At 39.8% G+C, this 25,577-nt stretch overlaps 1 protein-coding gene across 1 annotated transcript in view; it reads left to right on the top strand.

The window, feature by feature from the left end:
- The window catches only part of POLR3B (RNA polymerase III subunit B), a 103,509-nt gene that overhangs the window by 27,796 nt on the left and 50,136 nt on the right, over positions 1-25,577 (top strand). Inside the window, exons 11-18 of the mRNA XM_019446669.2 lie at positions 2,602-2,721; positions 5,268-5,402; positions 14,377-14,538; positions 17,229-17,429; positions 19,223-19,385; positions 20,560-20,713; positions 24,272-24,346; positions 24,914-25,012. Coding sequence (XP_019302214.2) covers positions 2,602-2,721; positions 5,268-5,402; positions 14,377-14,538; positions 17,229-17,429; positions 19,223-19,385; positions 20,560-20,713; positions 24,272-24,346; positions 24,914-25,012 — 1,109 coding nt within the window. The remainder of the gene's footprint in view (positions 1-2,601; positions 2,722-5,267; positions 5,403-14,376; positions 14,539-17,228; positions 17,430-19,222; positions 19,386-20,559; positions 20,714-24,271; positions 24,347-24,913; positions 25,013-25,577) is intronic.

Here is a 25,577-nt window from a genome sequence, read left to right as displayed (position 1 = left end):
TTGCTTTCAGTAGTTACTTGGTCCCCACTTGCTGCTAGGTCCCTGCAGCAAGGCTTGGCACAGTCTTAGTTTATCATCTGCTCTAACGGATGTTTAACTGAGAAGATCTTGGGTCTGATGTCCCGATCTCACCACGGAGGGTCTGTTCAGTTCCTGGCCCTGAACCAGTCAGTAGGAATCAGAGAAAAAGATGACACAACGTCTAGTTGGAGAGACATACCCATAAATAATCAAATTACGGTGTGGTCTGAAGTGGAAAGAAAGCACTTAGTTCTTTATCCATAAGGAATTCAAGTAGAGAAAAAGGAGTAGGGTTAGGAAGGCTTCAGAGAGGAAGTGATACCTGAGCTAAGTTTTGAAGCACAGAAAAGAAATTTCCCAGACATTCAACTGGGGACAGGAAGTTCAAGATAAAGAATCAGGAATCCTAGCCCTCTCTTCTAACGGAAAGCCAGTTTAAAAAAACAAACAAACAAAAAAGTGTGTTCATTTGTTGCTACAGAATAATAAGAACCACATCATCTTCTTCTTGAAGAACTTTTTATTATGGGAAAACCTCAACACATACAAAGTATACAGATTAGTGTTATGAATCATCATGTGCCCACCACACAGCTTTGATAATTACAAAACGCTTTGACATTCTTGTTTCATGTAAATGTCTACCTACTCCTCACCAGTTATTTGATTAGTTTTTAATACTTCATTTTTATATGTACATTTCAGCATACATAAATTCTAAGTCTTAATTGCACAATTGTGCATAATTTTTATCAGATGTAGAATATTTTTCCATTACCCTGGAACGTTCCTTCATGTCCCTTCTTAGCTACTTTTCACCTCTGTCCTCTGATTTTCTTCCCCACTGTTCTGATTTTTCACCACAGATTAATTTTGCCTGTTCTAGAACTTTATAGGTGAAATTATGCAGTATGTACTTTTCTGTGGCCAGTTTCTTTTGCTGAGCGTACTGGCTGATACTCATCCAAGTTGTTTTTATGTCATTTATCCACGCAGTTCCATTTTATTACTGAATAGCATTCCATTGTATGAATATACCACAGTTTATTTTTTCCTGTTGATGGGCACTTGGTTGTTTCACTCGGGATGAATAAAGCTGCTGTATGCATTCCTGTACAAGCCTTTGCCTGGACACTTCAGCATTTCTCTTGGATAAGTACCTACAAATAGGATTGTTGGATCAAAGAGCCATTGTGAATATAACTTTTTATAAAGTTGGAACTGCCACACCTCTTTCCCAAGCAGTTGTACCATTTTGCAGTCCCACCCCCCCGTGTGAGAGTTCCGATTGCTCCGCGTCCTCCCCAACATTTGGTCTTGTCAGTCCTTTTAATTTTAGCCATTCTACTAGGCGTTTAGTGGTGTCTGTACCATTGTGGTTTTAATATGCGTTTCCCTGATGACTACTGATGCTTAACACTTTTTCATGGACTTACTGACTGACTTTCTTGGTGAAGTATGTTCAAATATGTTGCTCGTTTTCCTCGTTGAGTTGTCTTTTTAGTATTGAACTTAAAAGTCCTTTAAAAAACATTCTGGATATAAATCCCTTGACAGATTTATATATCATAACTTTTTTTTTTTGGTTTGACTTACAGTTATTGATTTCTGTCCTGTGTAAAGAAATTTCTCTTCCTCCAAGGGCAAGAATATAGTACTAGTATTTATGCTTATGTCTAAAATCCACTTAAACTAATAATTTTATTTGTTGTGAGGTAGAGGTCAGAGTTAATTTTTTACTTTGTAGCTGCTTAATTGCTTCAACACCATTTGTGGAAAAGATTTTCCCTTGTGGATTGAATTGCTTTGGTACTTTTGTCAAAAATCATCTGACCATGAAAGCATGGGTTTATTTCTGGATGTATTTTCTTCCATTGATCTATTTGTCGTTATGCCAGTATCACACTGCCTTGAGTACCATAGCTTTCTAATCAAAAGTAGGTAATGTAAATCTTCCAACTTTCCTTTTTCAAGAGCACTTTAGCTATTCTAGGTCTTTTGCATTTCCAAGTAAATTGTAGAATCAATAGATTTTTGGTCAGTTTGGAGAGAATTGTAACAGTAAGCCTTCTTAACACTATTAAACCCTCCCAGTCCATGAAAATGACATAACCCTCCATTTACTTAGGCTTTCTTTTCTCCCAGCAATGCTTTGTAGCTTTCAGGATAGAGGTCTTAACATGATGTGCTTCCTTTTTGAGGGAAAAGAAGCACAGCTCCAGAATGTTAACTGTGGACAGTGGTTCTCTCTGGGAGGAGGATTGGTGGCTGCTTCATATATGTAATGCATGTGTGTATATACGCATAATCTGTTCATTTGTATATTCTAAATTTCCTACAGTGATCATGTATCAATTTTGTAATAAGAAAACTATAAAATAAGGGAACCAGTGTATTGGACAGCATATAATGCTTTTTGTCATTGATCTGTGACAAATGTTGATTTTTGACTAAACCTCATGCAGCATTCTCTATAACCAGAATCCTTGTCTTTTTGCTTATAGTGTTATGTATGGGTTGGTGTTTAATAAATTTCCTCTAGTGGTGTCATTCAAACATCATTATATTCTGTTTTTATAGGCGTTAAAGTATATAGGGAACAAAGTAAGGAGGCAAAGGATGTGGGGAGGTGGACCAAAGAAGACCAAAATAGAGGAGGCAAGAGAACTCCTGGCTTCTACCATCCTGACGCACGTCCCAGTGAGTAGCACTGAACAAGTGTGAGCTGTGGTCATTGTGGGGTCCTTGTGTTGAAGAATTTTGAATTCAAGTTTACATTAGTTAAAATCTGGTTCTGTAAGAAAAGAGAGACTCTGAAAAGGACTGGACTGCCCCCATGGAAATAATCTCCCATTATCAATGGTTTATTTGTACTTTGGGAATGTTAGTTGTATTCCATCATTATCATCCTGTTTACTCTCTTGTGGTTCTTTTGATCTAAAATTACAGTTTTTTATATTCATACCTATATTAGTGCTGCTACTAGATTTCATGGTTTTGAAGGGCAGAGATGGTGTTAGATGTTTTTTTTTTTTTTAATTTTCACATATGTTTCATACATATATATACACATACATATGTGTGTGTATTTATATATATGATATATATATCATATATATACATATACATATATATGATATATATATGTATATGTTTTTATTTATTTTTGAGAGAGAGACAGAATGTGAACGGGGAAGGGGCAAACAGAGGAGGAGACACAGAATCCGAAGCAGGCTCCAGGCTCTAGGCTCTGAGCTGTCAGCACAGAGCCTGACGTGGGGCTTGAACTTACGACCCATGAAATCATAACCTGAGCTGAAGTTGGACGCTTGACCAACTGAGCCACCCAGGAGCCCTAATGGTATTAGATGTTTTCAAATGAAGCAAGCTTATAGGGCCTTGCTTATTTATTCTTTTTATTGTAAAATACATAGCAAAATTTACCATCTTTAAGTATACAGTTCTGTGGCATTAAGTACATTCTCACCGTTGTGCTACCATCATAGATACTTTTTTAAAATACTAGATGGTTTATCTCCTAGACCTTGAATTTAATTTAATTTGATTTGGTTTTAAGTTTATTTATCTTGAGAGAGAGCATGCAAGTAGGCTTTGCGCTAATAGTGATATGGGGCTCAAACTCACGAACCGTGAGATCATGACCCGAGCTGAAATCAAGAGTTGGACACTTAACTGATTGAGCCAGCCAGGTGCCCCATAGACCATGAATTTTAGAGTTCACATTGTCCAGCCACCTTTACTTACAGTACAGATTCTCCAGTCCAGACAAGCTGGATGGTTTGTCTTGCCACCCAGCTGGTTAGTAGACAGAGAGCTAGAATCCATCTTTTGACCCTGGAACCTGTGCTTAATGCAGTTGACCCTTGAATAAGACGGGTTTAAACTGTATGGGTCTACAGAGAAAGACAGATACCATATGTTTTTACTCTTATGTGGATCCTGAGAAACTTAACAGGAACCCATGGGAGAGGGGAAGGGAAGGAAAAAAACAAAAAAAAAGGTTAGAGTGGGAGAGAGCCAAAGCATAAGAGACTCTTAAAAAATGAGAACAAACTGAGGGCTGATGGGGGGTGGGAGGGAGGGAAGGGTGGGTGATGGGTATTGAAGAGCACATCTTTTGGGATGAGCACTGGGTGTTGTGTGGAAACCAATTTGATAATAATTTCATATATTTAAAAAAAATAAAAAATAAAATAAACTGCATGGGTCCCCTTATATGTGTTGTTTTTTTCTTTCACTAAGTACAGTGCAGTACCATAAATATATTTTCTCTTCCTTAAGATTTTCTTAGTCACATTTTTTCCCCTCTTATTTTATTGTAAGAATACAGTATGTAACAATCAAAATATGTGTTGAATGTTGATGGTATCAATAAGGCTTCTGGTAAACAGTAGGCTATTAGTAGTTAAGTTTTGGGGGAGGTAAAATTTGTACATGGATTTTCAACTGTGCAAGGAGTCGATGCCCCACATGCCTATGTTGTTTAAAGGCCAGTTGTATTTACTTTTTATTAATTTACCATTAAACAGAGATTGGCCATGAGGGATGTGGGCCATGAGGGAGTAATCATTCCTCTCCATTTACTATAACGTTACCCTTTCTAAGTGATAGAATTATTTATTAGACATTCTTACTAACCAAATACTGTAGTCTGGCTTATAATGAGTGTATTGTTCATGTGTATTCACAAAAGATCTAATTCTAGGGTTACATACTCTCCCTGCAGGAACTGATCATAAAGGAAAGTCAAGGGATCTGTGGAAGTGGACAGTGATCACCGAAATACATTCAGATTGGATTTTCTTATTTTAAAACACCTTGTTGGCTAAATAATATACAGATCTCTGATTCTGCCATTTGTATGTGTTTTGATTAATTCAAAGAATTAGAAAATTCTTAATATCAAAACTAGGTCTCAATAGAATTTTAAATTCTGGATGACCATTTAAGTCAGGACAGCTACAGTGAGTGTCTCTGGCTCCCCACTGCTTTTCCAGGCAGCCTCTCTGTCTCCAGCAGAGACAGAGACAGTCTCTTGGACTGCCTCAGTGCCTCAGGACCCAGGGAAAGGAAGTGGTAACTGCGAGTCCATGGGCCAGCCCAGGGAGGGTGGTGGGCTCCACCTCTTTGAGGGAATGGCATGAAATGTACGGGGAAGGAAGGAAGGAGTTGATAGTGGCTAATGTGCATTGTCTCAGAAATTTTCTCTAACTCCTAAATTACAGGTTAAAGAATTCAATTTCCGAGCAAAATGTATCTACACTGCAGTGATGGTGCGAAGAGTGATTCTGGCCCAAGGAGATAACAAAGTGGATGACAGAGACTACTATGGTAACAAGCGATTGGAGTTGGCAGGACAGGTGATTTAATTACTTCATGTCAGCGGGCCTGAGCTTCAGGTGTAGGTGTGGGGTTCAAGGTTTTTCAAAGCATTAATGCTTACTCAGAATCCCAGTATTAAATAAAAACGAAGCCTCTCTGGCCGAGGTGAGGTATAAGGGCTTATTTCTCTACCTGCTCTCTCTTTCCCTGCCTCTCCTCTGGGGGATTCGTGAAAGTTTGCTCTGTAGCACAAAGTGTAGACTCTAGCGGGGTCCCTGATGATCTTGCCCCACTGTACCTTTCTAGCCCTGTCTCATGCCAAGGCAGGCCACTTACATCTTCCCAAACACTCCATGATGCTCTTTCATCCTTCCACACCTTTGTGTTCTGCCTTCTGCCTAAGTTGCCCCTCTCCCGTGTCCCTTTACCCTCCCCCAACTGAGGAGCTGCTATCCATTCTTCATTCTTGGAGTCACCCTCTTTGAAACCTTCTGTGAACCCCAGGAGAAGTTAGTTGCTCTGTCTTCCAAATGCCAAAGACACTTTGTTCAGGTCTTTATTTATATGCTAAAGTCTACATAATTCTTTACCTGCAGTCTTCTTCCCCCCGCCCTAGACAGTAAGCTCATTGGATACAAGAATACTTTATATTCATCTTTCTAATCCCCCTGTAAAGTGCTAGGCACCAGAGATGCATTGGTGAGTGACACTCTCTGACGCATCTGCTCTCAAGAGTGCATTTTGGTAGGGGAGACAGTGAACAAGTAAACAGCAAAGAAATGAGATGATATTAAACAGTCATATGTGTTTAAAGAAAACCCCCAAATAGGCTAATGTTAGAGAGTTGGGGTGTTGGTGGAGGAAAGGCATGTTACTTTAGTCAGCATGATTAGGAAAGATCTCTGAAAAAAGTGCTGTATTTTAAGCTGAGCCCTCAGACATGCCTCTGAGAATTGAATGAGAAGAAACCAGTCTCAGGCAACCTTGGGAACTGCATTCCAGCAATAGCCCTTTGCACATGTGCACAGCCCTGCACAGTTCCAGCACCAGGGGGCTGGAGGAGGATCAGGGCAGCTGGAGTACATGAGGCAGTGGGGCTGGGGGGGGTGGGGGCAGGGAGGGTGCAGAGGACATTGGAGAACTAGTCTGTGGGCCATGGAAGGGGTTTTGGATTTCGTTTTCCTTGTAGTGGGAAACCACTGGAGAATTATAATCACGGAAGTGACATGATCTGATTTTTATTTTAGAAAGCGCTGATATGGAAACGAACAGGCCAGGAATGAGCCAGTTAAGAGGCTGTGACAGTATTGCATGTGACAGATGTTGGTGGCTAGGATAACAGATACTACAACTAAAACTTTAAAAGTAGGATTAAAAAGTGATAGCAGTTTTAGGTTTTGGAAGAAGGTTAGTGTCTGGACTACTGGGGAAGTTCTGTGTGGTTAATGGTTGATGCTAGCAGGTGGGTTTTCCGCCACCTTCAGATTGACCTCTGTTCAGGGTATCATGGGTATCCCCACCACCATCAGTCCCAATTTTTAGCTATTTAATTGGCAAAAATCATGCTGTTAAATGAGTTCATTAAAAAAATGTTGATTGTTTAGAAGCATAAGTAATGGAGTCAGGAGAGGAGAGACTATCCTGTTGCTTAAAAAATTAGAATTAAAAAGAGAGTTCCCGTGTGCAAGAAAACATTGCTTTATAAACAATGTAAAGACATAAAAGGCATTGTGTTGGCAAAAATGTGTAAAAACAATAGCTGCTAATTTCACACCCCATGGGATGAGGGAGTATAAATGTGCTTCAGCTTTAGATAACAGAGCTGGATCCACTGGCCAAGTGGGTTCACAGAGCTTTCCCTTCGTCTCTCTGCCACCAGAGGGCTGGCAGGCCAGCCGCCAGTAGAGGTGTTAGCAAAACCTACCCATTTCAGGCTTAATCTTTTCACCTACCTTTTCTTTTTCGGTAATGTGTTCATTATTTGCTGAGCATTACTCTATTCTTTGTCTGCAAATTTTTTGTTTCTAATGCAGCTTGCTTTGTATGGGTGAGATATGGAACGGCACCAAAAATCCGGCACCCTGGAAAGCCAGGGATTTCCACCCTGTGACAAAAGAATGCCGTCTTGACTTCAGAGATTGCCTAATCCCAGCTGTTCTGATAATGTAATTAAGGCTGCCTAATGTCTTTAATTTTGCAACCAGTTTGTGTGAAAAGGAGAATTTGGCACTCTGAAGGCTTAACACTAAATAGCAATCTCAAGACGCCTAATTAGAATTCTCTGACATTAAGCTAATTGGTGAAACTGTATTTCAGCAGCTTAACTTCTTTATTAATTTTTTTTAGCATTTTCATTGAAAATCAATTGATGAGCTGTCAGCATTTTTTCCTTAAATATAATTTGCTCTTTAGTGTTCCTGTCGCAAGCTGGCTGGAAGGCCTAATACTAGCAATGAAAGGTGTTGAATATTATCACCAGCGTTTCATCTCTTTTAATCATTTTACTCTTGACCTAAATAATGTGGCTTATTGTGTGACTTGGCCTTGTAGTTTCCTACTGCCCTGTGAACTGGAGAACGTAATTTCTCTTAACCAAAAATCTAGAGGGGGAGAAATTTAATGAGGCAGTAGTTCTGTGGAGTGTGCTCTTAATGTTTTACTTGTTTAGGACGAGAGGCGTTTCCTTGTGTTTGAATCGGGGGGCTATGGCGAATTCAGCTGGGATCCAAGAAACTTTGTCATAATTTGAGACACAAAAGTCTAAGTGTAAAGGACTAATTAAAATAGAGCTGAGCCTTTGTGGTTTAGGTTAAGGGCATTTGCTTCTGTTCAGGAGGCTTATTCAAGTTCCTTTTGCCAGTTTCCACAGGAAGTTGCTGCAATGGGCCTCTTCATCCTGCTCACCCCTCTGCACCTGCTTCCATTCCCATATTCTTTCCATGAGTGAAGCTGCTGGGTCTGAGTTGAAGAAAGGATTAAGCTCTCAGAGGAGGAAGTTTTCTTTTTAGAACACTTCTGACATGGTACATTCAAGTCCAAGGTCCTGGCTTTCCTCTCTGCAAAGTTGATTTTAGTAGAAAAGTGGAAGGACATGTCCTAACTTAAGGGGGAAAAGCATAAAATCACATTCCACTTTGGAAATTCTTCAGCAGTTAGTAGCTCGAGGAGAAAACTCATTTGCTTTGAATATCTTCTTCGTTATGAGTCCAGAAGCTACCTATGGGTTATAAACATTCAAGAATATAGTCAGTATGGAACTTGGATAATCTTTAGCTTACATGGTTTCGCTGAGTTCAGAATTCCCACTTCAGTAAATAGTGTATATATGATGCCCCCATGATATTACTTTAATGTTTTTTTAGGTGACTTAGATTACAAAGACATCAAGCTTTTTTCTTTCTCTGTAAAGGAAAAAAAAAAATGCCTACAAAAGGGAGAAAAAGAAACTAACGCAATTAATTGTACAGAGGCACTTAAGTGTTTGTAGTATCTATTATATTTGATTGTTGAAGAAGCGTACCTGCTGTTTATTTGTAGTGAGCCACCAGTTTAGTTTTGGGAACTTTTTATAGATGGTATTCTGGTTATCTGTTGCTGTGTTGCATGCTATCCCAAAACTGTGGCTTAAATTAACAACCATTTCATTATACCTCACAGTTTTGTGGGTCAGGAATTCAGGCAGGATTTGGCTGTGTGATTCTTTTGTTTTACATGGTGTTGATGGAGGTCAGTTTGTGGTACTCTGCTGTAGGGTGTGGGAAGGGTGGAAGGCTGGTCTTGGCAGGGCCTGACCTTTCCAGTGTTGTGGCAATGGAGTGGCTCAGGGCTCCAAACGAATGTTTCCTGTGAACAAGACACAACCGGTACAGCCTTAATGACCTAGTCTTCAGCTTTGTTTATTTCTACCCGATTGGGAAAAATCGGTTACAACCTCCACCCAGATTTGGGGCAGTGGGAAGATTTGGGTCACACTTCTCAATGTGTAGTTCAGGGGTCACCCAGAGATTTGTAAGTTTACATACATAATTGGGGTTTCCTCCCTGTGGTTCTGTGATTTTCCCCTTTCCAGCTATTGTGGTAGCACAGATCTTTTTCCTCTGGATCTTCAATCCAGTAAGACTTTGGGTCTCTCTCTGAGTATTAGCTTCTCAACGTAGCTTTGACCCTTCTTACCAATGTGGCCTCCCCTTAATTGAAAAGCCTTAACAACGGGAAATGCACCCAGTGCCATTCACTTTTGAGACATGTTGGCTTTCCTCCAGTTTCTGCCTGCTTTTAGACGCTCTTCAGTGGCCTCAGATAGTTTTGATATTTTGTCTGGAGTTTATAACTATTAGCAGATGAGCCCATCTGTTAGGAGCTTCTCTACCAATTCTGGAAACAGAACTGTTCTTGTCTGTTCTTATGACTTCCTATTACATCCCATTGACTTGGTTTCTGTGGTTATACTATTTCAGATAGTTACCATGGCTTAATATCATTTAATATTTATTATGTAATTTTTAACATGAAAATTAAAATGTTACATAAAGTTTTGAAGGGTACAAATAAAATCAACACCCTCAGAGCCACTCTCTGACTTAATAATTCTTAATAATCAACCGTTAATACCATTCCGTTAACCGGTGTATTTCTTCCTTACTCTGTTTCTCTTTTCCCCTTGTCCTGAATTTTTGCACTTTTTTTTTATTATATCCTCTGAATTTTTAATTTAAAAAATGTAATATATATTATTAAAGTATAAGTTTTGCTTATTTTTGAGTTTTATAAAAATAGATTCATACCATGTACCTTTTTCTGGAACATTTTCTTCATTCAGCATTGTTCTTAAGATCTGTATTGTTGGGTGTCACTGTACTTCCAGTTTTGTATTATATTCCATTGTATATGTGGAATATGATATGATATAGATGATAAATAACACTTTATCCATTCTACCAGTCAAGACCTTTGTATGATTTCCCTTTTTAAAAAATATTAACATTCATATTTATTTTTTCAGGTGCCCATATGCAAGAGTTTCTACAAATAAGATTGCCAAATCCTAGAGTCAAGTTAAATCTTCAGTTTAACTGGAGAATGTCAAACTAGTTTCCCAAGTATTTGTACGTTATACCGTATATGAGTTCCTGATCATCTCCATTCTATGCCTTAGTATCAAACTTTAAAATTTTTGTGGTATTAATTTGCATTTCCTTTATTACTAATGAGGTTGAGCCTCTTTTACATATGCTTATTGACCATTCCTGTTTTTCCCTCTTTGAAATGCTTTTTGGGTTGTTTGCATTTTCCTTATTGATTGAGAATTTATTTATTTATTTTTTGTAATTCTAGGTTTTGCTGGTGGTTTCCTCATGGTGACTTTCAACTCTATTTCTCTCCTTTAAATTTCTTTTAAACCAGGAATTAAATTGAAAGACTAGATCAAATTCAAGTTCTTTTTTATTTTTATTTTTTTGGCGAGAATGCCATTGTACAGTTTGCTGTTATATCCTATCAGGAAGAATATGACTAGTTGTATCTATATTTGGTGCCATGGGAATTGATCACTGGGAATTTGATCCCATGGTGCCATGAGAATTGATCATTGGGATCTTTCTCTCATGTGAGAGAGAGAAATTCCAGGCAAATATCCAGTATTTGGGACCCTGATTCATCTGTGAAGCTCCCCATCAACTTTTCTCCTGATGGTTTTATTTAACAGCTGATGATGATTATTCCATTATCCATTGTTTAATTAGGGCATGGAAAATAGTGATACTTTACTCTTTCTGCTTATTTTAGCTAGAATTTTTCAATAAAGAATACTTTTCAGTATCATCTCTTTGGTTTCCGAGACATAATTTATATGGAAAAGGCAGAATAAATGCTTGCTGGATTTTTTTTTTAGCCAGTTTACAGAGTATTAATTTAGCTCTCTAGTTACCTCCACAGATGAAGGGTTGTTTTTTTTTTTCTTTCTATCATCATAAACTTAGGAATTTTAACATTTTAATTTAAATGTTAGAATTACTGTCTCCGTTAAAAAAAATAATAAAAAGCCTGCTAGTTTTTGATTGAGATTGCATTTCAATTTATAGATTTGGGGGAGAATTGACATCTAAATACTGAGTCTTCTAATCCATGAACATAGTATATCTCTGCTATTGAGATTCTCTTAATGTCTCTCAGCTTTTTGTATACTAACCTTGTATCTTACAAGCTTGCTAAACTCATTGGTTCTAGTAGGTTGTTTTTTTTTTTTAAGACTCTTTGGGATTTTTTTTATATGGACATACATGGTATCTGCAAGTAATAACAGTTTTCCTTTCCAACACTTACATATTTTTTTTCTTGCCCTAGTGTACTGAATGGTACCCGCCAATACAGTGTTGAGTACGAGTAGTAAGAATGGGTATTCTGTCCTCTTCCCCAATTTTATAAAGCAAAGCTTTCAGTTTCCTGCCCTTCCCAGTGATATCTGGCCCCTGCCATGTACGAGTGCAGAATCTTGACCCAGGCATGTTTCCTGCTCCTCTCCCAGGGAAAGATGGTTTGGCTTCTCCTCCTCTTTCCTCTGGCCTTGTACCTTTTCCTGGAATTGGTGACCAGAGGGTTTGCTGGCCTCCCTCCAGCGGTAGAATGCTGTTGCTTGTTACTAGATGTAAGACTTAGGGTGGGAGCAGGGGGGCTTTCCTCTCCACTGTTAGGGACAGATGACTTTTGCTTCTGTCCTTCTCTCCGTGCAGGTCACCTTTGCCCGGAACTATTGGTTTCCTGACTTCTCCAGTGACTTAAAGATTTTGCTTCATGTGAGAGAAAGTCCAGGGAAATCAGGTTTTATTGCTTGTTCCAGTGAAGGAGTCTTTCTCAGGTCTTTTGCTTTACTTCAGTCTTCCATGAGCACTCCACAGCCAAGAACTTGGGGGTATGGATCCTCTTGTAGGTCTGAGGCTCAGAAGGCATCTAAGCTTCCATGGTAGCCCACATTTGGCTTGTAAGAAGTCCTTAAAATTTTGACTGATTTCTTCTTCTGTGGCAGACTTCATCTCTGTCATGTGTCCCATCTCCCTTGGGAGAGACTGTTACCCTTTGTATTCAGCTCACCTGGGTGCCTTGCAGCCTTACCTCTCTGTTGAACCCCAGAAATGTATGACTTTGTAGTTGATTTATCTGTTTTTGTTATTAGAGTGGAAAGGATGTTGTCGTGTGACTTTCTGCATCCTACTGGATGTGGAATTTGCAAACTTTCTTAAGCTCTCTACTCCCTCCAAATCCTAGCTTTCCTTCCACCTCTGCTATTCATCTCTTTCATGAAATCATTCATTAATCCTGTTTTCCAATAATCTTACATAAGGGATTAAACACTTTTTTTTTTTCCTAGCATTGGCTGAACTGTGTCGTTTCGGACTTTACTTTGGTCTCTATTGCCTTTACATCCTTCTCTGCTTATGTAGACTTATGCCCAGACCATTGGTCTGATGATTGGTGTGAGTCTGTGGTCCAGTTTTCACTGGTCTGGAGAGGAATGAGTAAAGATGGATGATGTGAGTTTTATGAAACAAATTGTATTTACTTTTTTGTGTTTTTCTCTTGAGATTATTTGCTCTGCCATTTTTTGATGTTAAAATGTGTTTTTGAAAATGAGATGATGTCAGTACATGGGTGTTTTTTATTTTATAACCTTTTTATTGAGAAACATTACAGACAGAAAAATGCATAAAACATAAATTTCAGCTTAATAAATTGTTGTAAAACAAATAGCTTTGTAAATAACACTCAGATTGAAAAATAAAATTTCAACACTTTAGAAGGTCCCCACCCCCAACATATCCCTATTTGATTGAAATCCTCCCCCTCCAAGGTAAGACCCTTAGCCTCATTTTTATGGTATTCACATCCTTGCTTTTCTGTAGAGTTTGGCCATCAAATTCTAGTTCAATTTTTGCTGGTTTTGAACTTTATGTAATGGAATCATACTATATATATATATATACACACACATATACAGTTTATATATACATATACATATATATATACATATACAGTGTGTATATATATATATATATATATATATACACACACACACATATATATATATATATATATATATATATATATATATATATATATATATGTGGCTTCTTTCACTCAGTACTATGCTTTTAGGATCCAACCATGACTTTGTGGTTATTTTTTGTTCATTTTCATTGCTCTATAGTGTTCCATTATTTCGAGTATGCTGCAATTTGTCCAACTACGTTATTACTTGTTTGACTTCAAGTTTATAGCTCATACAAATAATGCTGTGAATATCTCCTGTACTGATGCACATTTTTGTAGGGCTGTGGTTCTCAAGGTGCCCTTCCCCCACCAGCAGCTCCGGCATCTCCTGGGAACTTGTTAGAAATGCAAATTCTTGGACCTATTGAATTAGAAACTGTAGGGGTGGGGCCAGCAATTTGTGTTTTAACAATCCCTGAGCGTGATTACCATGCATGCAGAAGTTTGAGAAGCACTGCTGTGGGGGTGTACCTGGGGAGGAACTTAGGGGGCTTAGGGAAGACTAGATTAATGAATGGCAAACTGTCCTCCAAGTAGTTGTAGCAATTTACATTTTTACCAGGGATATAGGAGAGGTCCAAAAGGCACCACATTTTTTGGTGTTGTGAGACTTTTTAATGGTAATTCTTCTCTGCCACTCCCCTTTTGGGTTTTAATTATCTTTATCTGTAAAATTAAAACTTAGGTCACTGGTCAGTGAAATCTAAAAGTCTGGAAGTGACTGGTCTAAATGAAATATATTTGAGTACAGAAATTTTGTCATCATTTTTGCTTTACTCCCAGTGCCTAGCATAGTGATAAGCGCATAGAAAAGTACATATTTATCCAGTTGAATTTTAAAATATTTTTTCATTGTTCAGCAGTTTCTCTGTCTCTTTTTTAAAAACAGTTTAATAAGGGCCTAAAGTTTATCATACAGACTAGTAATGCATTTTGAAAGTTCACTGTATACTTTTTTTTTCTTTTTAGCTTTTATCACTTCTTTTTGAAGATTTGTTCAAAAAATTTAATTCTGAAATGAAGAAGATTGCAGACCAGGTGATTCCTAAGCAAAGAGCTGCCCAGTTCGATGTTGTGAAACACATGCGTCAGGACCAGATCACCAATGGCATGGTGAATGCCATTTCCACCGTAAGTCTCCACGCATTTGTTGAGGCTTTTGTAACTTATTTATACCTCTGTTCAGTGGAATGGAAACTGAAAGTACTTTGGGAATGTAGGTGAAAAAATAACGTTTCTATTTGGAGGATGTTTACAAATCACACATTTTTGACCTTGAAAGACAGTCCATAGTTTAAATGTTATCACTAGGAATCTTGTTACTCTGTAACTTTATTGCCAAATTATAGTCTATGTTCTATAAGGCTGTAAGAAAATAGACTCTTACATAGAGGAAAAATCTTTTTAGTTTAACTGAGAATAGCCCTTCTTTTAAAGGATACTTCTTCCCCTTGTTTTCTGTAATAAAACTGATACATTGCAAGTAGGTTTATTAATGACAGTTTTTGTCCAAAACAATACAAAATGTTTCATTTCATTGTAGGTTTATGTTCCTTGTAGGGCTAATCAGCTGTTCCTCATGTGAGTGATGAATTCAGGCCTCGGCAGCTGCTGTGTATTCAGGGCCCCTGGCTGTTCATAAAGGGTTATCAGATAGGTTTTTGCTCCCTTTCTTAAAGCATAACAACTATAGGTCTATCTGATGAAGTCTAGTTGTGTTTTGTATGCCAGACATAAAATTAGTTTTATAGATGGGAGTTTGCCCCGACAAAAGGATAATGTGCTAGAACACGTCGATTCCCTTAACAATGACAGAATTAGTGGCAGACTTGCTTCACTTCTTGTCTTTAGAAACTAGCAGGCGGGTCTGTGTGAACTGTCCTTGCCGTGACAGCTACCTCTAACTTGACACGAACTGGGCCTTTGTGCCTATTTAGGCACATTAAACTCTTGTGGCCCGAACTTGTGTGAAAGTAGCTCCCTGGACATTTGAAGAGAAGCCTCCAAAGAGCACTTGAACGCACATCAGTTAGAATTACTTTTCCTCGCTTTCTGACCCATGATTTTCAGGTCCTGATAGCTTTATGGAGTAGTTCTTTTACCCCTTAGGGACACGGCTCTACCTCCCAGAGATAGCCTGCTTATTTGAAAAGGCCTTGTTGTAGGTGTACCCCAGTCTGTAGGCAGCCAGAAAAACTTGTGTTCTCTTCCTAAATTCTGTGTTACTGTAAGTAGAATATTTGCAACAAATACGTTTTCTCAGAAGAGCAATTTTTAGTCTCCTTGTCTGTTTCTCTCCTCTCCCTTCTTGTAATACTCACGCAGAAGACTAGAACAAACCCTCTTGTTGGACACCTTGGCTTCACTTCCCATCTACTTCCCGTTTGCCAGCAGCTGCTGCCTTATTTTAGCTCTGTGTGGAATATTTATTTACCTTCCTCACACCTACTCTCTGGGCATCAGTCCATTTGCTAGTTTACCCTCATTCAGAGCAGAAAAGGAGTTCACTGACGAAGCAATGCAAAAACTTGTGGAATAAATGTGTTTGCTCTGTTTCTTTGCTTTGTAAAATGTACAGAGCTTCTTCCTAGAATTTAACTCTTTTCCATGTTACCAAGAACTCAAAGTTTCTGCAGTGATAGATCTTTATTGTAATGATGATTAAACGTTAGTTCGTGAGGGAACTGCCCCAGAGTCACACATTTGAATTCAAACAGATCACCTTATCTCCTTCTGAAACTCTAGCAGTTTTTCTCCGTTAGAGTTTTTAGCTTGGGATCTGTGAGCCCCCCTGTAAGTGAAATGTTTTAAAATTTTGTGTTCATGGTCCTACATGCATTTTTCCCAAGAGAACAGACACAGCTTTCATCAGATTCTCAAAAGAAAAATGAAGACTCACCATTTAGCAGATGTAGTCCTTTCTTTTGACTCAGATTATTGAATCAGTGATTTTTTGACATTTTCTACTTTACTTTTCTATGCATACTCTTTTCTACTGCTAGTTCATGTTACCATGAATTGAAAATTTAATTATTGCTAACCTTCATCTTTAAATTATCTTTCAGAATATTTAATGTATATGTTTATTTGCTACAACTATAAGGTGATAGATTTAATATGATTCAGTATATTGAATGCAAAGGAGATAAACTAAATTTAATGTTGAAGATTTATTTCCTGTGAATCTATTTTAAAATTGACATGACAGCCGCAGAGGATACATAATATTTCTTCATATGAATATATATGCAGTTTTTAGCCTTGATTAAGAAGCTTACAGTTTATTCATTATCCCTGATAACTGCTATTGGAGTCATTTTTCTGGTCCTTTTCTATTAGTATATTTTCCTCTAATTAAGACAGATTTTGGAAGACATCCAAATAATGACACATTCCAACATGAAATTATCTCTTTGAGCTTCCAGCTACTTTTACCTTAAAATATGTGTAGAAATTGCTAGTGTTCTGTTAATTAGCTTATTGCTTCCAGTGGAAGTCTCTGGTTGAACTGGCTTGCCAGGATATAATTAGTTCTTCAGACAATAACTGCTATGACATGGTAAGGCTGATACATCACAGCATTCTGGCCTGGTTGCTAGACATAGGTGATATTCATTAAATCCCTAGAGAAATCCTAGGGAGTGACCAGGCTAAATTTTCATTTCAGTTGTGATATTTTGATTCTTGAATATGCACTGTGGCTCTCATTTCACAAATAGTTCCTGTGATGAACTTCTTAGAGGGGCTGGAAAGTGTCAGGCAACATACAAACAGATCAGGGGTGGTCTTAGGTCTTTTTATATATTTATTTTCCTCTACAGGGAAATTGGTCCCTAAAGAGATTTAAAATGGACCGCCAGGGTGTGACTCAAGTGCTGTCTCGCTTGTCGTATATATCTGCACTGGGCATGATGACAAGAATCTCTTCTCAGTTTGAAAAAACAAGAAAAGTGAGTGGTCCTCGATCCCTTCAGCCATCTCAGTGGGGAATGCTCTGTCCTTCGGACACTCCTGAAGGAGAGGTAAGGGACCTAATGAGTCTCTGCTGTGTCAGAGGTAATATCTGTTGGTGGTGTTCTAATTCTGCCCCTGTCCCCCCCCAGGCCATATCCTTTTTTTGGGTCAGTCACTCTCTGGCAGAGAAAAAATTGATGCAGCCTGTCAGGACGACATCAGTGTCATTCCAAAACCAGTACCTACAGAGGCATTCAATTTAGTACCTCACCTAAATAGAAATATGATCCCAATTTTCTTGTTTTAGCTTATCCCAAGAATCAAACCATGCAATGAAGAAGGGATGAGAATGTGAGGGAAAATTGGGAGGCCCATCATCTTTGTTCACGAGGATCTCTTTTTATAAACAACTCCTTATTTTCCTTAGGTGTGCTTGGCGGGCATCAGGTTTTTGCCAGGGCAGCCAACAGGGAGCACAGAACCAAGCAGCTTAAATAGGTTTGCTCCCCCAGCATCACCATTTCTACATCACGGCCCTTTGTCCTTCATGCTGACCATTGTTGGTTTTACCCGATTCTGTTCGTTGTGAACTGTGAGTTTCCGGAGGAAGGAATCTTGTTAGGTTCACATTCTACCACGAGTTCCTAGTACAGAGCCTCGTCCACGGTAGAGGCCCCTTAGATATATGCTGAATGAATAAGTACATTAGTTATGACATGTAAAAGATGTAAGTTCCAAAGAGTAGGAATTTGTTATGACTTGGGAGAGGTGAAAATAGAAGGCCAGGCAGAGTTACAATTTTTTAGAAAATTATCATTCGTCTCCTAATTTATCTTAAACCCTATGGAAATGCACACTACAATTATGCAGCTTGTCACATTTGCATAACTTCTACTTCTTGAGCTTTGGAGCACTGAATTTCCCGGAGATGGCTTCAGCTAACTTGTGCATCACTGTAGCAGATGGTTTTGAAGAATGGAAGACAATCTTTACATGTCCCATGTCTCAACTGTTCTTTTTTTTTTTTCTTACTTGCTGTGTTATGTCCTTGTTCATATTTCATCTTAGATTTTTGGGGGGTTGTGTAAAAATTCAAAAATATTTTATTTACTTTTCATTTTGAAGAAACTTCAGATGTACACAAAAGTTGCAAAATTGGTACAAAGAATTTCCATAACCCCTCACCTAGATTGTTCAGTTATCAGCCTGATGAAATTAAAATTGATAACAGTATTGTAATCTATAGATTACAGAATACATTACAGATTATAGAATCTATACCTTATTCAAATCTTGCCACTCATCCCACCAATGTCTTTTTGCTGACCCAGGATCACTCACTGCTTTCGGTTACCATGTCTCCTTAATCTCTACTCTGGAGCATTTCTTGGGTCTTGTCTTTGCCTTTTATGACCAAGAAGCTTCTCATGAACCATGAGATCATGACCTGAGCCAAAATCAAGAGTTCGATGCTTAGCCCACTAAGTCACCCGGGTGCCCCATCCTTTACTGTTTTTAGTGTCCTCTTAATGACTGACGTTCCGTTGTCTGGGAATAACAACTTATGTAGTCAGCTTTTTTTGAGGATGCATTAAACGATGCCATCATTTTTTGCCATTTTAAATAGTACTACGCTGACCACTTCTGTGGCTAAATCTAGGTTTATATCCTTGCTTATTACTTTAGGGTAAATTCCTCTGGATATACGTTTTTAAGTCTTTTGTATCATCCCCAAAGTGTCCCCTACAAGGCTGTACTGCTTTATGTTGCTGCCAGCAAAGCGGTGAGCTATTTTCAGACACAAACGGTACTTTGTATTACTAATGGTCATTCTTAGAAATGACTGTCTTTTGCTTTTTAGGCATGTGGTTTGGTTAAAAACTTGGCCCTTATGACACACATCACAACTGACATGGAAGATGGACCCATTGTTAAATTAGCCAGTAACCTGGGAGTAGAAGACGTGAATTTATTATGTGGGGAAGAGCTCTCTTATCCAAATGTGTTTCTTGTCTTCCTCAATGGTGAGTATATCACAGATACCTGTTGATCCTGATCAGTCTCTGGGTGGGGAGTAGGAGGGAAGCCATTATTATCCAGGTATTTAAAGGACAAAGGTACTTCAATTCTGGGCCCAGGGGCCTTAATTTAAAGGTAGAAAAATGGTAACAGAAGCAGTCTAACCCACTGGCTGGGGCATCAGGTGCTGAGGATCCCAGGCCAGAGCTAAAGGTAACGTTGCAGACACTGGCTGCGTCCTGCCCTTCCACAGATAACTGCTAGGCCAAAGTGGAAAAGGCTCAACATGGCCTTTAAGTTGAAGGCCTTGAACTCTTTAAGTTCAAGTTAAATATGTGAGACATTCTGCAGAAACAGATCAGCCCTGACAGCACGTTGACTTCTATTCAGCCACTCGGTGATGGATTGTCAGCAGCCTGTCGCGAGAGGTCCCTTTTTTTCTGCTCGTGTTCCATTTGCTTCTTTCATCCTCTCTGAGTCCTCCAGAGCCTTGGCAGCAAGCGTGCCTCATCCTTGTGATTTGGTGGTCTGGGTACCAGTCCCGCCACACATCCTGCAGGCTTGTCCTGACCGCCTAGCTCCCGTGCTCTTCTCCTTTTTCCTTCTGTTCAGGGGGCATTAGTCCTTCACTGTGTGGGCAGGTGAGAAGCAAAACAGGGCTGTTCAGTACATCCCAGCGACCGACACCGAGAGAGCTCTTCCTCTGCAATGTCGCCCGGGACCTCTCTGCATCCTCACGCTGACCCCGGGGTGCAGAGTCCATCCTCCTCATTGCACAGATGACGATGATGGAAGAGTGGTTAGTAGGAGCCTGGCAGAGCTCGAAGCGCTTTACGTAGGATCAGGTTCACATTACTTAATCCTCACATCAACCCTTTGGAAGGGATAGAGCCAGTGTTCAAACCCAGGGAGTCTGGACCTCGAATTCATGCCCTCAGCGTGGTGCTGACCAGTGAGGAAAAGGAGGCTAACTTTTGCTACTTCAGCAGGCACGGGGCAGGGCTGCCCTGAACTGCTCGGCTGTGCTGCTTTCCTACAGCCTGTGGACCGGCTGCCTGAGTCAGTAACTGAATTTTCAAATGACTACTCAGTGCTGCTTATCGTCTTTATCAGGTAGATATTTTAAACCAGTATAGATCTGTTTTTCTGCCTGTTGTAAATTTTTCTCTTTCTGCTTAGGTAACATCCTGGGTGTCATTCGGGACCACAAGAAGCTAGTGAACACGTTTCGACTGATGCGAAGAGCAGGATATGTCAATGAATTTGTTTCCATCTCAACAAATCTCACGGATCGATGTGTCTATATTTCCTCTGATGGGGGAAGGCTGTGCAGGTATAAGTTGCTAAAAAGAGTTTTTTTAGTTTACTTCTGAAAGAAATACACTTGTTTTTGTTTTTGAATCCACTTCAACCTGTTTCATTGTTGAGATAAACTTAATTCAGTTAGCAGACCCCTCATGAATATGCATCTGGGTACTGAGGATTCAAAGATTAACAGGAATCTGTCTCTGCCCTCAGAGAGCTCAGTCTGTGGGCAAAGGCAGAAATAAGTACTAATAACAACCAACCACACTAATAATAATGCTAGCTCGCTGTTACTTAGCATTTTATTAGATACACTATGTGTAAGGCTTTAACTACATTCCGCCCTGTGGGTTGGATTATTGTTTTTTTTTTTTTTTTTAATTTTTTTTTTTTTAACATTTATTTATTTTTGAGACAGAGAGAGACAGAGCATGAAGGAGGGAGGGTCAGAGAAAGGAAGACACAGAATCCGAAACAGGCTCCAGGCTCTGAGCTGTCAGCACAGAGCCCCATGCAGGGCTCGAACTCACGGACCGTGAGATCATGACCTGAGCTGAAGTCAGCCGCTCAACCGACTGAGCCACCCAGGCGCCCCAAATATTGTTTTCATTTAACCAATGAGGAACTGAGTTTTAGGGAGAGTAGATAACTTACCCAAAGCTAGATGGTGGCGGGGTCTGTTTTTCACTTGAAAGTCCTCACAATTCATTTGACTCCAACAATCATGATTTTTACCCACTGTATTCTGTTGCTATGAACTGAACTTTAAAGGATGAGTGGGATTGTGTTCCTTGGATGAAGGAGGAAAGGAGAAATGCTGAGAAATGGCAAGAATAAAAAACGTGGAGGCCTGAGGAAGTAGCATTAGGCCCAGTAGAAAGTAGGTGTCTTAAGTCATTCAGTACATCTTAAGGGCCTGTTCTTCACGGGTACTGGCCAGGAGGTGGGGGCACAAAGACGACTATGACAGGGTATCCGGTCTTTGGGGGATATTTGGGGACATCAGCTGAGGATGTTACCTTATTCATAAGCCTCTGTGTTTTACTGTGGCCCTTCATTGTGGACCTCAGGTAGTGTTAGGGCACAAGTTAGTGAGCCAGCAATGGTTGGAGTGGTGAGAAGGGCTTGGGCTTTGAAGTCTGTCACAGCTGAGACTGGGCTGCCATTGTCTGTCCAGCATCCAACTTCTTCCAGTTACCCTCCTCATTTTCCTTTGGAGACTGCTCCTCCCTCTTCTTGGGATGGTCTGTCAGGTACCCTCTCCTGCGCAGCCACAGGTCAGGCACATGACCCAGGTAGACCAGTCACACTCTCTCCTCAGAGGATTTGGATCTCAGATAGAATAGCTCAAGGAAGAAGTGGTTGGAACTGATTCATCCTGATGGCAACACATGCAAGAGACTGCCTGTTACTCCTTCCGTCCTGGATCCTTAGGGTCCGTCGTGAGGCTGGGCATTTCACCATTTTTCCCCCTAATTTTAGAGCATGAGTGAGGGAGAGAAGGGCAGAAGGGGAGAAAGGGAAAGAGAAAGAGAGAGTATATATCTTAAGCAGGCTCCATGCTCAGTGTGGAGCCTGACATGGGGCTCAATCCCATGACCCTGGGATCACTACCTGAGTCTAAATCCAGAGTCGGACACTCAAACAACTGAGCCACCCACCACCCACGCTCCCCTGTTTTGGGGATTCTTAATCCTTCTAGTAAATTCTTACACTTCCAGTAAATTCCTTTAAATTTTTTGTTTTGTTTTAGTAAGTTCCATTTTTGTGTAAATGAGCCAGAATTGGTTTCTCTTCTTTGCAACCAAAGAACCTGAGGTGATGGACGTACCTGAGTTTGAATCCTGACTTCCTACTTACCGACTTGGTGGCTCTGACTTTATTACTTTCCGTGGCTGAAAAAATGTAAATAATAATAATGCCTCCCTAGGATTATCCCAAGAGCTGACTGATGGAAGGTACGGTAAGTGCCTTGTAGGTGCCAGGCTCACATTAGATGCTTATTTATAGCTATTAACATATTCAGTCAGGGGTAGGGAAAACCATGACATTTTCTTAGGTCATTCTGTTTGAGGAGTTTTCTCTTTCCTTACATCCAGTGTATTATGAAATAGTCTGAAAGAAATGAATTCTTTTGTTAGTAGTCATTTTATAATGGCATGACGTAGAGCTGGCAGGATGAATGTGTAGAATTTATCGAGTGAGTAGAAAGTGAGGGAGGGGCGCCTGGGGGGCTCAGTCGGTTGAGCGTCCGACTTCGGCTCGGGTCATGATCTCACGCCCTGTGAGTTCGAGCCCCGCGTCGGGCTCTGTGCTGACAGCTCAGAGCCCGGAGCCTGCTTCGGATTCTGTGTCTCCCTCTCTCTCTGCCCCAACCCTGTTCATGCTCTGTCTCTCTCTCTCTGTCAAAAATAAATAAACATTTTTTAAAAAAAAGTGTTTTTTTTAATAAAATTAAAACAAAAAGAAAGTGAGGGAGCGGAGTGTGACCCTTGCCCTGCACCTGTGTCCGTCCTCACTTGGGCATCTCTCCGCCTGAGCTCCGTGCAGCCCTCGAATGAGGTGGCAACGTCTCAGCTTCCTTCCCCGGAAGCCAGGATTTCGAGGTAATGTTGATTTGCATGAAAAGTTCACTCAGTTCATTTCTCAGCGACTTGTGTTCCCCTTTTGTAATTGTGTAGCTCTTCTTCTTAACTGTTTAAAAGCGCTCATTAGTCCTCCAGTAGCTATTTGGACTTTCGGGTAGGGCGCACAAGTGTCTGGGGGTGGCTCACTCCCCGCTGTAAGAGCTGCTTATCCAAATAGCGACAGCCCTTGACGTTTCGGTGCCGCGTGCCATCCTTTGTGTCGGCGTCTCCTCGTGGTGGCGAAGCCCTCGGAGGCAAATCACCCCTGACAGTTACAGGTTAATCTACCAGAACGTGGAAGCCAAAAGCTTTCTCTACCTTACACCCATTCTCTCGTTAAGAAGAAACTCTATTTTCTTTAAACGTGTAGCCCCTCTTTCGGTTCATGTGTAGCTTTACGTGACCTGCCAGCGTAGCCCAGCGGTGTCTGTCCAAAATGGAGCCACTCTGAACAGCTGATGTTCATCAGACCTTTGCTACAGAATGCCATTGTTGTCCTCAGTGACAGTTCTCTGCTGCCGACCTCTTGGGTGGTAGATCACGTATTCCTATGTGAAATCTGAGGAAATGCCTTTGGTCTGATGCATCTACACGGTTTTTAAAACCAAGACAAAGATTTGTTTCCTCTTTCAATCTTACTGAGTATTGTTTTTGCCTTGCCTTTTCATTTAAAACTAAGTATTTCCTAAGACACTTGGGGGAAATACTGTGTGTATATATATGTGTGCACATGCATATATACACACATGGGCTGGTGTGTGTGTCTTTTTGTGTATATGTGGGAGAGAAAATAGGCCTCTGTGCACTTCACATGTGCAGAGACTACCCGGTGTCCTCAGGCAGTCCAGAAATCAGGTTGATTGTATCTCTAGCTTCCTTCATTTTACTGTAGTAAACTTCCTTGCTGACTTAATTCTTCTCTTGAACTACTGTGAATTTGTTATTTTTTTCCATTCCAGACCCTACATAATTGTTAAGAAACAGAAGCCTGCAGTCACAAATAAACATATGGAAGAGCTGGCTCAGGGGTACAGGTAAATGGCCAAAAGCAAAACTTCTCAATCTCCTTGATACTCATGCATATATGATTTGACCAGCGGTGGCATTTTTTGATCTGAGCTTTTCAGAAAAGTATGTTGTCATTTATAGTCTCTTAATTCCTCTCTACTAAATGTTTCAGCCTTTTAAAAATCCATTTCTCTCTATGTGAATTTGCTTAGACTTTGTAAAATATTAGCAGTTTATATTGCGAGGACCACAGGGTGTTGGCGTAAATTAGCACACTGTGAAGTAACAGGGATATGTTGATTTACACATGGTGGGTCTCTCATCACAGGAGCTTTTTAAAGTCCTAGGAGATATTTTCAGAAGTGGGGGCCAGATTGACAAGTGTCATAGATGTTTTACTGTTTTTATTTCAGTGATTTGAGATCACTGTATGCTCCAAGAGTAACATGTTTCAGGCATCCCAATATAGTGACACTTTCTGGGAGAGAAAGATGCCTTGGGTGTAAATGAAAGCCAGCATCCTCCATTATCGCATGTAAAACACTGCAGTGAAATGCTGTTCAGTCATGTACATGTCACCAATATTTTCCCAGGAATTTTGAAGATTTCTTACACGAGAGTCTGGTTGAATATTTAGATGTGAATGAAGAAAATGATTGTAACATCGCACTCTATGAACATACAATTAATAAGTGAGTAGGATCTGTAACAGCCATAATTAAAACCTGTTCTGATTATAGAAAGAGCTTTCTTTTCATTTCATCTTTTCTGTTGTGTTTCCTCTTAGTAGGAACTGTTAGAAGTATACTGTCTTATAATAAAGCCTTACCCATCCTTTATCCCGCTGTAAGACTATCACACCAACTGCTAACAGTCTTTAGATTTCATTATCTTTTCCATTCATTTTACACTTAGTGTGTATTTCTTGAAAGGAATTGCTTCTCTGATTTTGATATTTGATTACTGTCAAAATTGAACTAAGAGGTCAGGCTACGTTAAAGATGTATTTCTCTCTTCTAGAGAGGACACCTGAATTCTTGTCAGTGCAGGAATTCCAGACGTTATATGTTCTAAGGATGTCTCTAAACTTATGTGCAATGTAAACAAAAAAACGGTACTATGTTCACAATGTTTCAAAAATAGTGATATTTTTAGAAGCATCTGTTCTCTTTAGAGGACAGTAGAGGACATTCATAGAACTTCCTGTCTGATGCCCAGGACTGATGATACTGCTTACCTGAAACAGGAATTTTCTCA

This window comes from Panthera pardus, unplaced genomic scaffold (genome assembly GCF_024362965.1).
Source record: "Panthera pardus isolate Hobbes unplaced genomic scaffold, ASM2436296v1 HiC_scaffold_6, whole genome shotgun sequence".
Taxonomy (NCBI): domain Eukaryota; kingdom Metazoa; phylum Chordata; class Mammalia; order Carnivora; family Felidae; genus Panthera; species Panthera pardus.
The sequence above is the reverse complement of the archived record's forward strand: the minus strand, read 5'-3'. Positions and strand labels throughout refer to the sequence as shown.